Source organism: Syngnathus floridae, chromosome 4, assembly GCF_059516105.1.
Source record: "Syngnathus floridae isolate MCC-2025c chromosome 4, RoL_Sflo_1.0, whole genome shotgun sequence".
NCBI lineage: Eukaryota > Metazoa > Chordata > Actinopteri > Syngnathiformes > Syngnathidae > Syngnathus > Syngnathus floridae.
This window is the reverse complement of record NC_142416.1, coordinates 10,396,757-10,411,092: the sequence shown is the minus strand read 5'-3', so window position 1 is coordinate 10,411,092 and position 14,336 is coordinate 10,396,757. Positions and strand designations below refer to the sequence as shown.

Sequence of the window (14,336 nt, the reverse complement as noted above, 5' to 3'; positions counted from 1 at the left end):
TTTTATTGTTGTCCAATGTCATGTTCTGTAATAACATTGGTGATAAGTGTGTGACCAAACATACTTACACAAAGCGTCTTTTGAAAGAAAGGTATTACTTGATCCCTTCGTTTTTGTTTTTTTTTAGTTTCACACTTTTAGTTTCAATTCAAATGACCCCATTAACACTTACTGCAATGCAATGGCTCTTGGATAAATCAACAATTGACTTAAGATGAATTGGTCCTTTATGAAACTTTACTGGAAGGGGTATAATGCTTGTTTTTCTTATGATAAGGAGTGGCGGGCACACTGACCCCCCACCACCACCACCATTCCAATATATTCTACGTTTGCTGCCAATATTATGTGCAGTATTCATATGCAGATCTGTTATTTCATGAACATGCAATAGGACCTACTTCAATAGAATATATTATTCTAAGTGTACTGCACATTACCATTTTGAGAAGAATCAAATCCATAACAAAGTTTTTGATGTGATGATTGCAGACTGATTTACTCAAATGATTCTATTTGATAACAAATAAATGATTATATGATCTCTTCATTCTGATATCATTCTATGCGCTACATTGTGTCACCACTCTTGAGTGAAACGACTAAGCTTCATTTATCACACTGATGTGTTGTTTCAATCTAATCCTAAATTGAATTTCTGTAATGTGCCTTGGGTTTATGCTTTGTTTGCTGGTTTTGTTTGATTATCATATTTACTAATCCTTCTGTATCAGTGGGGTCAAGGACCTAGTATGTTTTTGGGACAAAAGATTTCTTTGTTTGGTCTTTTGACACCAATAGCTGTCTTACAGTATAAATTCTCCCACACTCTTGTCACCTGCAACATTATCAACAGCTCCAGGGATTCCTTCATTTCTCAAGGTAACTCAAAGACAACTATTGTTTTTCTGGAGAATCTTAAAAAAAGTTCGGTTTGTACATTTGCAATTTGTCTAACTTGTATTTCATGTACTTGTATTAAATGTATTTCAGTAATTTCTGCGTGTGGCCCATAATGATGATGTCTGGAGGGGTGTTATTGCCCCTAATCCTGCTGCTCAACACCGGAATGATTTCAGGTACACAATTTTTATGATCTTTTTTTTCCTGGCAGAAAATTGTAAAATCACATTTTGAAATATTTGTTTGACTTTGACTGTATGGTAGATTTACTGTTGATTCATTGTAACATCAAAATGTAAGAAAAAAATGCAGATACTACTTAAATATACAGTATTTGGGAGTTAATAAACTCCACCAAAAGTTCATTTAAACAGCTTCTCTAGCGATTTTGCAGCCACATTGCTGCATAATTCAAAAGCATGATTTGCTCTAAAAGCTACATTCACATCTCTGTACTGATAAAGCAAAATTATAATTCTGATTTCCCATTTACTGTATATCATTTATGCCTATTTGGCGTGCTTCATCCATTTTCTATACCAGTTATACTTGATAGGGTCACGATAGAAAATCTGCAAAATGACGTGAATAAATTAAAGGTTGGAGAGAACTTTTTGAACACGATGTGGTGTCATATGCACACAACGGTTTATCACATTCTTTTGACTTAAAAAAAAGTCTTTTTTCTTCTTAGGTACAGTTGTTTCCAGCTGTGGTACGTGCCATGAAAAAGCAACGTGCCAAGAGTCACAGATAAGAGGCGACGACTTTCCCAGCTTCTCCTGTGTCTGCAAAGATGGCTTTGTCGGCGATGGTGTCACTTGTTACAATCGCTTAGTGTGCGCCGATGGCTCTTGTTGTGAGCGAGGCTATGAGTGGGCACCCGACAGTGGCTGCGTGGACACTGACGAGTGCTCGCTTCCCGACTCACCCTGCACGGCACCTCTGGTTGTTTGCCAAAACACACCGGGCTCTTATGAATGCCTAGCACCCGCCGCACGCTCCAGATCCGGCCCTTCCTCACAATCGGTCCAGTTCCTTTGTGGAAACATAACGTGTCCAGCGGGGATGGACTGCATTGGAAATACATGCACTGACCCCTGTGAGAACTACACCGTCCTGAATGATGACTGGCGTTCAACACAGTTTCGATATAATGATTCTAACCAGGCGAAATGCGACCGAAATGTTGTGTGGCAAGGCTGGTATCGTCTGGTTCTTGGGCATAACAGTGCACGTATACCTGACAGATGTATAGAGGAAAACATGTGTGGAACCAATGCACCATTGTGGATAACAGAACCTCATCCCACACAGTCTAATGTGATTGCAAGTCGTACTGTGTGTAACGCATGGTCTGGAGAATGCTGCCATTTTGCTTCTCACAACATCCATGTCAAGCTTTGCTCTACAGCATCTAGCAGATACTACGTCTACAAACTGAAGAAGCCATCTACGTGCCGACTTGGTTACTGTGCAGGTATTGCTCCATTTTAAAACATTTTACACTATATGGATGCTCATAGTCAGTTGATGTAAATGACAATGTTCTTGAAAATATTTATTCATGAACAACAAAAGTCTCTTTTTTTTCCCAGAGGTTACTGAAAGTGGTTATTCCACACCAGCCCCTATTTTAACAACTTTCAATTATGAGACGACCGAACCCAACCCCCCCCCAACAACGGCAGCGGGGCCAGTAGAAGAGGGGGAGATCCGTTTGGCGAACGGCGGTAACAGCTCCTGCTCCGGCAGAGTGGAAATCTTCCACCGTGGGCAGTGGGGGACAGTATGTGACGACATCTGGGACCTGAAGCATGCGCAAGTGGTGTGCAGGCAGTTGGGCTGCGGCAGGGCCCTGGCGGCCCTCGACAGGGCCCACTTTGGACAGGGCAGAGGGCCCATTTGGCTGGACAACGTCAGATGCACGGGAAGTGAAGCAAAGCTGGGTGAGTGCGGTCACCAAGGGATTGGATCGCACAACTGTGGCCACAATGAGGATGCTGGAGTGGTTTGTGAAGGTAACAACTCACGTTTGAATTGCCACGGCAGTTCCAAAATATGCAAGATTTTTTAAAATACTTTTTTTGTGTTAGCTGCTTCACCCGTGAGACTGGTCAACTCTGGCAGACGCTGCTCTGGAAGAGTTGAGGTCTACCATAATGGACAGTGGGGGACCGTGTGCGACGACATTTGGAACCTCCCCAACGCCAACGTGGTGTGCAGACAGTTGGACTGCGGCAGGGCTCGATCAGCACTGCACAGCGCAGCCTTTGGACAGGGCACCGGACCCATCTGGTTGGACGATGTCCGTTGTTTTGGAAATGAAACCTCAATAACAAGTTGCAGACATCTCGGATTTGGGAGACACAACTGTGTTCACAGGGAGGATGCCGGTGTTGTTTGTGAAGGTAGCTTTTTATTTCTATTGCGTTTTAGCATAATGATACAATGGAATTAATGAACCCATATATATATTATTTTTTTTGTTTAGACAAGCAACCGTCACTCAGACCTTCTCACCTTATTTGTGGCCCTGACAAAATCCAAGTGGGCCTGAATTCAGCGAGCATAACCAGCGCTGGTTACAACCCGCTCTCTGGCAACCTGGCAGTCTTCAACTGTTCAAGGGTCAGGGTGCAAGGTGGTGTTGTGTGGTACGAGGCTGGCGCCAAGGCAAATGCCTGCGGAAACGTGCTGACGGTAAAAAAAATACAGAAACGTGACATCTTGGCTTCCATACAATTTGGCTAGTAATGGATTACATGTTAAGTCTGCAATAATTATACAACTTCACTCCATGTAATGACTACTTTCTTTTGTCTTTTAGACCAACCGCACACATGCCATCTACTCCAACAGTTTATTCATCTACCCATTGAACAACGGATCCTTCTCTCTCGCTGTGAAGCTTCCTTTCTCGTGTGCTTATCCCCTGGCCACAGAGAGCAGGCTGAATGTTGCCGTCAGGCCGTTCCTGGAGTGAGTAGTAGGGAAACTGTATTAATGTAAATTGCAGTGCGTTACTATCAATAATCTTTGTCAGGTAAAGCAAAAAAAATCTATTTTGTATAGATACTATAGTGCATATTCCTTGCTGTTAAAAGCTAACGGCAGAATCCAGAGTATCAATATTTTTAATCAGCTGTAATTTTCCGTCATAAGGATTCATGTAAGTCTCATAGACAATGTAAAGCTTTGGAGACTAATAGCAAAAAGAGACTATCATGATAATTCCTCTTTCTTGACAGCCTGGAGGGTGGTATTGTTGGCTCAGGTGTCAAAGCCAGAGCTTCCATGGTCCTGTTCCGTAACTCCAACTATACAGAGCCTTATTCAGTGGGTCCGGTGGTCCTTCCAGTGGGCTCACCATTGTATGTGGGGGTCTCTGTGGACAAAAATGATCCCAGCTTTGCAGTTGTTTTGGAGGATTGCTTCGCCTCCCACTCCCCAAACCCTGCAAACCCTGAGCGATACTCTCTCATCCGCAACAAGTATGTGCCTGCTCATTAGGGATGACTATACAGTGGATTGATATGTTTCAAAGGTGAAGCTAACCATTGATCTCCCCTTGGCCTGTTAGATGTCCCGCTTACCGCCAACAAGTGTCAGTGGCTGAGAGCGGCTCATCCCTCCGGGCTCGTTTCGCTGCCCTGTTCTTCCTGCTTCAGGGGGAATACCGAGATGTTTACCTGCATTGTAGCCTCAGCCTGTGTGACCGGAGGAGGTACTCTTGCGTTCCGGTGAGTATTATATTCCATTTGAATCGCAGTGTTGCAACTCTATGTCTCTCATTACTTTGGGCCAAATTAAATATACTAATGTTTTCCTATTGCTTTTTACTAACTTCCACCACATAGCCTTGCACAGGGAGAGTACACCGCTCTGTTTCAAACTCTGGTGTAATGGAGCCACTCAGCATTGGCCCGATCACTTGTAAGTATTCTCACTCAGGTATTAAGCTAGTTCATAGTATACTGAGAAAATAGAAATAATTTCAATTACTTCTTCTTTCCTTTTTTTAATCTTCAGGGGATAAATTAGAGGAGGAGTGAGATACACCCTGGTCTGTTCAGAAGTCAGAAACAAGCCACAAATGGGCAAACAATCATTCACGCTTTCTTTCAAACTCATGGGTGATTCAGAGTAATTCATTAACCAGAGAAGCAAATTATTTGGTATACGGTGTTCTTTGGAGGTTGGGGAAACTGGAGATTCCGGAGAAGATCCACTCAAGCATGCGGAGAAAACGCAAACATCCACGCAGAGACGTTTGAACAAAAATTTGACCTCCAGATTTTTAGCCGTACGTGTTAACAACAAATTCCACCGTGCTGCGATATGATCATTTATCACAAAATTCCATCTCCAATCGCTGACTAATAATCAACAAATCATTTAAAAAATAAAGGATCATATCATTCTGAAAAAAAGTCTTTTAGTTTTTATTCAAACAAAAAGAAGTGCAGTACATTAAAAGAAATGCTCAACAATACTCAATACATTCAGAATACAAGCAGGAAAAATCCTAAGAAAAAACAATGCTTAGAATTTGGAAGAAGGTAGAGGTTTTTGTGTCATTTAGCTTATTAGCTCATATTTTAATGATTGGGCCATTAATCGTAGAATGCCAAACGGTGTCGGCTCTGGTTTCAGCAAACTCTACCTTAATTAAATTCAGCCTCTTCAGCTACAAACACCTTGTAGGTAAAACAGCATGCAAAAGAAAAGCTGCAGTGTGAACATTTCACGTTCTTCCACCCACTGGAATGGCATTGACAATGATATACTTTCTGGAGAGAAAAAAAATAATTGCAGGCAGGTAAGATAATGTTTATTTTAATGTTTAATGTATATTTCCATAAATGAGTTTTAATCCCACTTTGAATTGACTTGATTTAACAGAGCTTCATTGTAGTTATGCTAAATAAACTTAATTGGCCTTCTTTAAATCTTCATGTCTATATGTAAACTAGAGTGTTGTTAAGCTCATGCCAAATTTGATTGCTCAAAAAATCACCAAGAATATAAAAGATTGTAGCCGATTTTAGCGGACATGGCCAGCATACAGAGTTAATGTTTAATGCAAAAACATTTTTTGTCAAAATATGTGAACGACTCGGGCCACTATTCTAAGAGGGTTAGGGATATGTCAATAGAAACACAATACCAGTATGGCTTAGAAAGGTTATGCTTTTAAAACCATATCTAAACAATTGCATTATTAAAAATGAAAGCCTGTATTGGTCAAAATAAATGGACAAATAAATAAATATGGATATCAAATAAAATAAAGTTGGTTACCTTTCTAGAAAGTGTTGTGAAGTTTGAGAAAATAAGAGTTACAACATACTTTAGTTGAAATTATATGCAGGCTTACATCTTAACAAATAAATATATCTAATATAATAACATCCTGGACTATAATCATACATAATATCCTTGTACATATTTTCATTTCTAGAAATGTAGGCAAAATGTTTTGGGTTTTATTAACTTAGTATTGTTAGGTTAGGCAATTTTTGTCTTGAACTGTTGTTATTGATAACAGTATCTACAATACATTTGATATTTTCTTGATAGGTTCTTGGTTTTGTGATATTCTATCATATACATATGTTCATTGCAAAAGTTATAAATCAATAATTTGAATATACTTCAGTTCTAAATTGTGACATTATATTTCAACTATAAATTGTTAGTATTTCTACAGATATGTATAATTATTTTACATTTTCATTTGTTAAATTTTTTTAACTAAACTTTTGTTCACATATTGTGTAATACCTTTACTTTGGCATTTGCTTAACATTAACAAAGGAATGTAAAAACTACATTTATCACTTTCTGTTGTCTTTTTTACTCTGCCTGACGTTCACTGATTACCATAAAAGTTTGTTGACTCTGGCCGTGGAACAGACCCTACACCCTCGGCAGGATCCTCGAGGGGGCATGGGAGTTCACCCAACCAGTCCACATGTGTTTTGTGGACTTGGAGAAGGCGTTCCACCGTGTCCCTCGGGAGGTTCTGTGGAGGGTGCTTCGGGAATACAGGGTGCCGAGCCAACTGATAAGGGCGGTTCGGTCCCTGTATCACTAATGTCAGAGTTTGGTCCGCATTTCCGGCAGTATGTCGGATTCGTTCCCAGTGAGGGTTGGACTCCGCCAAGGTTGCCTGTTCATAATTTTTATGGACGGTTCGCAGCCGAGTGTGAAGCGGTCGGGATGAAGGTCAGCACCTCCAAATCCGAGTCCATGGTCCTCGGTCGGAAAAGGGTGGAATGCCCTCTCCGGATCGGGGATGAGATCCTGCCCCAAGTGGAGGAGTTCAAGTATCTTGAGGTCTTGTTCACGAGTGAGGGGAGGATGGAGCACGAGATCGACAGGGGGATTGGTGCAGCGTCGGCAGTGATGCGGACTCTGTACCGGTCCGTCGTGGCAAAGAGAGAGCTGAGCCAAAAGGCAAAACTCTCAATTTACCGGTTGATTTACGCTCCTACCCTCACCTATGGTCACGAGCTATGGGTCGTGACCGAAAGAACGAGATCCTGGATACAAGCGGCCGAAATGAGTTTCCTCCGCAGGATGTCCGGGCTCTCCCTTAGAGATAGGGTGAGAAGCTCGGTCATCCGGGAGAGACTCGGAGTAGAGTCGCTGCTCTTCCACGTTGAGAGGAGCCAGATGAGGTGGCTTGGGCATCTCATCAGGATGCCTCCTGGACGCCTCCCTGGGGAGGTGTTCCGGGCATGTCGCACCGGTAGGAGACCCCGTGGACAACCCAGGACGCGGTGGAGAGAGTATGTCTCTCGGCTGGCCTGAGAACGTCTTGGGATCCCCGGGATGAGCTGGATGAAGTGGCTGGGGAGAGGGAAGTCTGGGAATCCCTCCTAAAGCTGCTGCCCCCGCGACCCGACCCCGGATAAGCGGAAGAAGATGGATGGATGGACTCTGGGTTAATTCTGTTTGAGTGCTATTTTGTTTTTATTAATATGTGACATATCCTTGGAATTTCTCATCTGAATCAGCTATCAAGGAAGCATTTGTGTTTGACAAATAATTGTCTTGTATGCCCTCTCATACAGAAAATCTAGCCTATAAATTCCCGAGCTGTTTCCTCACTTGAAATGTCACCACCATCGCCTGGACTCTCTGTCAAGCGAACAAGGTAAGCAAAGCAATGATTTTTATGCATAGCAGCACAATGAAAAAAAAAAATCAAGATTACTTATTATTCAGATCTAGCTGACATTTTATGTCCCATCGTTTTCTTTCTCTTAGAGGTCAACACAGGGCCAATATGGGGATACCTAGTGAAGTTTTACTGCTCCTGGTTTTGCAGCTCATGACAAGAGGATCAAGTACAGTGTTGATATTAGTTTTGTAAATTTGGTTTGATATCCTCTCACACAAACTTACAGAAAAGTGCAAGTCATTCAAAGAAAATTAATCAAATACAGTACAAGAACGTAGGGAAAAAAATTCGTTCCAGGAAATAGTGCACAGATAAAGTCATCAGAGGTTGTTTTAAGGTACTATGTATATGTGCAAAGACTGAAATGGTATCAATAGTAAAACTATGCAAAAACGTTTCTCCACATTTTTGCTGGAACATTTGTTTAGTTCTATTGGGCCATATTTATTTTGAAACAATGCCTAATTTCAAGTTGATTGAGTGCTAAAATGTTCCAATTGACAAGATAGACCCTAACTTGCAGCAAGATGCAGTTCACACCTTCATAGCTTCAAATTTTACTCCACACTGACATCGAGTTGTGTTTTTAAAGCCTCTTGTGGAAAAGTGCAATTCAATATGAATGACTCTTCTTAGGTACAGTTGTTTCCAGCTGTGGTGCGTGCCATGAAAAAGCAACGTGCCAAGAGTCACAGTTAAGAGGCGACGACTTTCTCGGCTTCTCCTGCGTCTGCAAAGATGGCCTTGTCGGCGATGGTCTCACTTGTTACGATCGCTTAGTGTGCGCCGATGGCTCTTGTTGTGAGCGAGGCTATGAGTGGGCACCCGACAGTGGCTGCGTGGACACTGACGAGTGCTCGCTTCCCGACTCACCCTGCACGGCACCTCTGGTTGTTTGCCAAAACACACCGGGCTCTTATGAATGCCGAGTTCCCAGCGCACGCTCCAGATCCGGCCCTTCCTCACAATCGGTCCAGTTCCTTTGCGGAAACATAACGTGTCCAGCGGGCATGGACTGCATTGAAAATACATGTGCTGACCCCTGTGAGAGCTACACCGTCCTGAATGATGACTGGCGTTCAACACAACATGGAATGTTATCACCTGCAAAGTGCGACAGAAATGTTGAGTGGCAAGGCTGGTATCGCTTATTTCTCGGACGGGATGACGCACATATTCCTGAGGGATGTGTCCATGGATTCAAGTGCGGAACCCATGTCACCATGTCACTAAATGAACCTCATCCCATACAGTCTGATGTCATAGTAACTCGTTCTGTGTGTAATACCTGGATTGAGGACTGCTGCCGTTTGAACTCACAAAGCATCCACGTGAAGCTCTGCTCTAGAGCAGCTTCCAGCTACTACGTCTACAAACTTGTGAAGCCTCCCACCTGTCATTGGGCATACTGCGCAGGTACAAAGAAAATGATGTTTTAATGGTGTGTTGGTGTGACTGTTTTGCAAAGTCATTCAATCTAACACAACTCTTTGGACTCTTGTTTTCAGAGGTTAATGAGACAAGTTATTTTCCAACACCCGAACCTGATGGTTCTGGAATGGAGCCAACAACAATCACCACTGAAACGACAACCTGTGCCATTGAGAGAACGACAGAAGCTCACAGTCTTTCAACAACAGCAACAACAACAGTGCAGCCAGGAAAAGAGGGGGAGGTCCGTCTGGCTAACGGTGGTAACAGCTCCTGCTCTGGCAGAGTGGAAATCTTCCACCGTGGGCAGTGGGGGACAGTGTGTGACGACATCTGGGACTTGAAGCATGCGCAAGTGGTGTGCAGGCAGTTGGGCTGCGGCAGGGCCCTGGCGGCCCTCGACAGAGCCCACTTTGGACAGGGCAGAGGGCCCATTTGGCTGGACAACGTCACATGCACGGGAAGTGAAGCAAAGCTGGGTGAGTGCAGTCACCAAGGGATTGGATTGCACAACTGTGGCCACCATGAGGATGCTGGAGTGGTTTGTGAAGGTAACAATTCACGTTTGAATTGCCACGGCAGTTCCAAAATATGCAAGATTTTTTTAAATACTTTTTTTGTGTTAGCTGCTTCACCCGTGAGACTGGTCAACTCTGGCAGACGCTGCTCCGGGAGAGTTGAGGTCTACCATAATGGACAGTGGGGGACCGTGTGCGACGACATTTGGAACATCCCCAACGCCAATGTGGTGTGCAGACAGTTGGACTGCGGCAGGGCTCGTTCAGCACTGCAAAGTGCAGCCTTTGGACAGGGCACCGGACCCATCTGGTTGGACGATGTCCGTTGTTTTGGAAATGAAACCTCAGTAACAAGTTGCAGACATCTCGGATTTAGGAGACACGACTGTGATCACAGGGAGGATGCCGGTGTTGTTTGCGAAGGTAGCTTTTTATTTCTATTGCGTTTTAGCATAAGGATACAATGGAATTAATGAATATATATATATATATATATATATATATATATATATATATATATATATATATATATATATATATATATATATATTTTTTTTTTGTTTAGACAAGCAACCGTCACTCAGACCTTCTCACCTTATTTGTGGCCCTGACAAAATCCAAGTGGGCCTGAATTCAGCGAGCATAACCAGCGCTGGTTACAACCCGCTCTCTGGCAACCTGGCAGTCCGCAACTGTTCAAGGGTCAGGGTGCAAGGTGGTGTTGTGTGGTACGAGGCTGACGCTAAGGCAAATGCCTGCGGAAACGTGCTGACGGTAAAAAAATTCAGAAACGCTACATCTGGACACACACACTTTTGTCTCACACGTTTTTAGTCGGCTTCCATACAATTTGTCTTATAATGGATTACATGTTAAGTCTGCAATAATTATACAACTTCACCCCATGTAATGACTACTTTTTGTTTCTTTTAGACCAACCGTACACATGCCATCTACTCCAACAGTTTATTCATCTACCCATTGAACAACGGATCCTTCTCTCCCACTGTGAAGCTTCCTTTCTCGTGTGCTTATCCCCTGGCCACAGAGAGCAGGCTGAATATTGCCGTCAGGCCGTTCCTGGAGTGAGTAGTAGGGAAAATGTATTAATGTAGATTGAAGTGCGTTGCTATCAATAGTCTTTGTCAGGTAAAGCAAAAAAATATAATTTTTGTTGATATAGTACATATTCCTTGCTGTTAAAAGCTAACGGCAGAATCCAGAGTATCAATATTTTTAATCAGCTGTAATTTTCCGTCATAAGGATTCATGTAAGTCTCATAGACAATGTAAAGCTTTGGAGAGTAATAGCAAAAAGAGATTATCATGATAATTTCTCTTTCTTGACAGCCTGGAAGGTGGTAGTGTTGCCTCAGGTGTCAAAGCCAGAGCTTCCATGGTCCTGTTCCGTAACTCCAACTATACAGAGCCTTATTCAGCGGGTCCGGTGGTCCTTCCAGTAGGCTCACCATTGTATGTTGGGGTCTCTGTGGACAAAAAAGATCCCAGCTTTGCAGTTGTTTTGGAGGATTGTTTCGCCTCCCACTCCCCAAACCCTGCAAACATCAAGCGATACTCTCTCATCCGCAACAAGTATGCGCCTGCTCATTAGGGATGACTGTACAGTGGATTGATACGTTTCAAAGGTGAAGCTAACCATTGATCTCCCCTTGGCCTGTTAGATGTCCCGCTGACCGCCAACAAGTGTCAGTGGCTGAGAGTGGCTCATCCCTTCAGGCCCGTTTCGCTGCCTTGTTCTTCCTGCTTCAGGGGGAATACCGAGATGTTTACCTGCATTGTAGCCTCAGCCTGTGTGACCAGAGGAGGTACTCTTGCATTCCGGTGAGTATTGTATTCCATTTGAATCACAGTGTTGCAACGCCATGTCTCTAATTGCTTAGGGCCAAATTAAATATACTAATGCTTTCCTATTGCTTTTTACTTACTTCCACCACATAGCCTTGCACAAGGAGAGTACACCGCTCTGTCTCAAACTCTGTTCCATTGAAGCCACTCACCATTGGCCCGATCATTTGTAAGCATACTCACTCAGGTATAGCTAGTACATAGTATACTGAGAAAATAGAAATAATTGCAATTACTTCTTCTTTCCTTTTTTAAATCTTCAGGGGATAAATTAGAGGAGTGAGATACACCCTGGTCTGTTCAGCAGTCAAAAACAAGCCACAAATGGGCAAACAATCATTCACGCTTTCTTTCAAACTCATGGGCGATTCAGCGTAATTCATTAACCAGAGAAGCACATTTTTTGTGATACGTGTTCTTTGGAGGTCGGGGAAACTGGAGATTCCGGAGAAGATCCACTCAAGCATGCGGAGAAAACGCAAACGTCCACACAGAGACGTTTGAAGAGAAATTTGTCCTCCTGATTGTTAGCCGTATGCGATAACAACAAATTCCACCGTGCTGCGACATGATCATTTATCACAAAATTCCATCTCCAATCTCTGACTAATAATCAACAAATCACTTTAAAAATAAAGGATCATATCATTCTGAAAAAAAGTCTTTTAGTTTTTATTCAAACAGAAAGTAGTGCAGTACATTAAAAGAAATGCTCAACAATACGCTACATTCAGAATACAAGCAGGAACAAACCTAAGAAAAAACAATGCTTAGAATTTGGAAGAAGGTAGAGATTTTTGTGTCATTTAGCTTTTTAGCTAGTATTTTAATAATTGGGCCATTAATCGTAGAATGCCAAACAGTGGATGGATGGATGGATGGATGAATTGACTTGATTTAACAGAGCTTCATTGTCGGTATGCTAAATAAACTTAATTGACCTTCTTTAAATCTTCATGTCAATATGTAAACTAGAGTGTTGTTAAGCTCATTCCAAATTTGATTGCTTAAAAAATCACTAAGAATATAAAATGAGGCTTCAAAATAGTTAAAAATCGAGTTATTGTTTCTCCTCCCAGGCGTTGTGGACTTGTCCCCTGAATGCATTGAAACAACAACCTGCTCAAGTCACAAGCATTATTCAAATACCACTAAGTCTAGCATCTTTCTTTTGTTCAGGCTACACATACCAACATGTTAACCAACATGTTAGTTAAACTGTTAAAATATGTTTCCTGAAAACCTCTGGTGAGTGGTATAGTATATTTTCCATGTGATGAGATGCACAAGGCTGGTTTCGTACTTGGTGATAAGTTAGTGTCTCCATAACAGTATTTGCACATGCTTTCAGCAATTATCTTCAAACACATATTGTATAACATTTTCCATCCATCCATTTTCCGAACCGCTTAGTCCCCACGGGGGTCGCGGGCGTGCTGGAGCCTATCCCAGCCGTCATCGGGCAGTAGGCGGGGGACACCCTGAACTGGTTGCCAGCCAATCGCAGGGCACACAGAGACAGACAACCAATCGCACTCACACCTAGGGACAATTTGGAGTCTTCAATCGGCCTACCAAGCATGTTTTTGGAATGTGGGAGGAAACCGGAGTGCCCGGAGAAAACCCACGCGGGCCCGGGGAGAACATGCAAACTCCACACAGGGAGGGCCGGAGGTGGAATCGAACCCGTACCTTCCTAACTGTGAGGCGGACGTGCTAACCAGTGCGCCACCGAGCCGCCTGTATAACATTTTATCAAATAAATCATTGAATTCCCTTGACAGAGTCTTTCATTCTGTAATCAATAGACAGTCAGAGACATATATCCTACAATATTTATGAACTGCAAGTCAAGTCATTTGTCATCATCTGCAGTCAAAGTCTTTTGTCTGTTATTGGCTCAACCTCAGGAGAATGTGTTTGTTGTTGCATAACTGTACCCAAATTACGGTAAGTGCTTGCTTTATAAAATACATTCAGGAATATGTAAGTGCAGTTTATTGTTATAAAATGATTGCTTATATTGTGTAAGCGTAGAATAAAGCACCAAGTTAATTATTTACCTTTGCTACTCAGTATAAAACATTTTCAGGAGTACGCTATTATTCAATTATTCAGACAAACTATTGCATAACCACGGTGAAAAAAAAACAAGTGTGAAAGCATTTATTTTTTCATGTTTGGAGAAAAAATATTTGACGAAGAACGGCTGTTTTTTTTTTTCTTCAGTAGACACCAAACACTACACCGCATACTGATTATATTTATTCATAACGTTATTTCAGTTTTAGAAGTAAATGATCTGTTTAACTAAGATTGTAGCCGATTTTAGCGGACGTGGCCAGCATACTGAGTTGATGTTTAAGGCAAAAACATTTTTTGTCAAAATATGTAAATGACTCAGGCCACTAATTTAAGAGGGTTAG

General features: G+C 42.3%; 2 protein-coding genes across 2 annotated transcripts; both read left to right on the top strand.

The window, feature by feature from the left end:
• Nucleotides 1-769: 769 nt before the first annotated feature.
• On the top strand, nt 770-5,427 carry LOC148398997 (uncharacterized). Its single transcript, XM_088373061.1, has 11 exons — nt 770-882; nt 994-1,079; nt 1,598-2,383; nt 2,502-2,924; nt 3,000-3,314; nt 3,398-3,606; nt 3,734-3,885; nt 4,155-4,397; nt 4,487-4,646; nt 4,764-4,839; nt 4,936-5,427. Exons 2-11 carry the CDS (start codon nt 1,016-1,018, stop codon nt 4,956-4,958), a joined length of 2,451 nt encoding a protein of 816 aa, XP_088229187.1. The 5' UTR covers nt 770-882; nt 994-1,015; the 3' UTR covers nt 4,959-5,427.
• Nucleotides 5,428-7,992: 2,565 nt separating this feature from the next.
• On the top strand, nt 7,993-13,641 carry LOC148398996 (uncharacterized). Its single transcript, XM_088373059.1, has 11 exons — nt 7,993-8,068; nt 8,182-8,261; nt 8,732-9,511; nt 9,604-10,077; nt 10,153-10,467; nt 10,610-10,818; nt 10,978-11,129; nt 11,395-11,637; nt 11,727-11,886; nt 12,004-12,079; nt 12,174-13,641. The coding sequence occupies exons 1-11, from the start codon at nt 8,028-8,030 to the stop codon at nt 12,191-12,193; spliced, it is 2,550 nt and encodes an 849-aa protein (XP_088229185.1). The 5' UTR covers nt 7,993-8,027; the 3' UTR covers nt 12,194-13,641.
• The last annotated feature ends 695 nt before the right edge of the window (nt 13,642-14,336 follow it).

What these genes read in the sequence shown, in the direction of transcription:
- LOC148398997 (XM_088373061.1), top strand. Translation starts at nt 1,016, where the DNA reads ATGATGATGTCTGGAGGGGTGTTATTGCCCCTAATCCTGCTGCTCAAC. An exon ending in TGCTGGAGTGGTTTGTGAAG is followed by an intron (nt 2,925 to 2,999) that starts GTAACAACTCAC and finishes TTTTTGTGTTAG; the next exon opens with CTGCTTCACCCGTGAGACTG. An exon ending in CCTGCGGAAACGTGCTGACG is followed by an intron (nt 3,607 to 3,733) that starts GTAAAAAAAATA and finishes TTTGTCTTTTAG; the next exon opens with ACCAACCGCACACATGCCAT.
- LOC148398996 (XM_088373059.1), top strand. Translation starts at nt 8,028, where the DNA reads ATGTCACCACCATCGCCTGGACTCTCTGTCAAGCGAACAAG. An exon ending in GCTCATGACAAGAGGATCAA is followed by an intron (nt 8,262 to 8,731) that starts GTACAGTGTTGA and finishes GACTCTTCTTAG; the next exon opens with GTACAGTTGTTTCCAGCTGT. An exon ending in TCATTGGGCATACTGCGCAG is followed by an intron (nt 9,512 to 9,603) that starts GTACAAAGAAAA and finishes TCTTGTTTTCAG; the next exon opens with AGGTTAATGAGACAAGTTAT.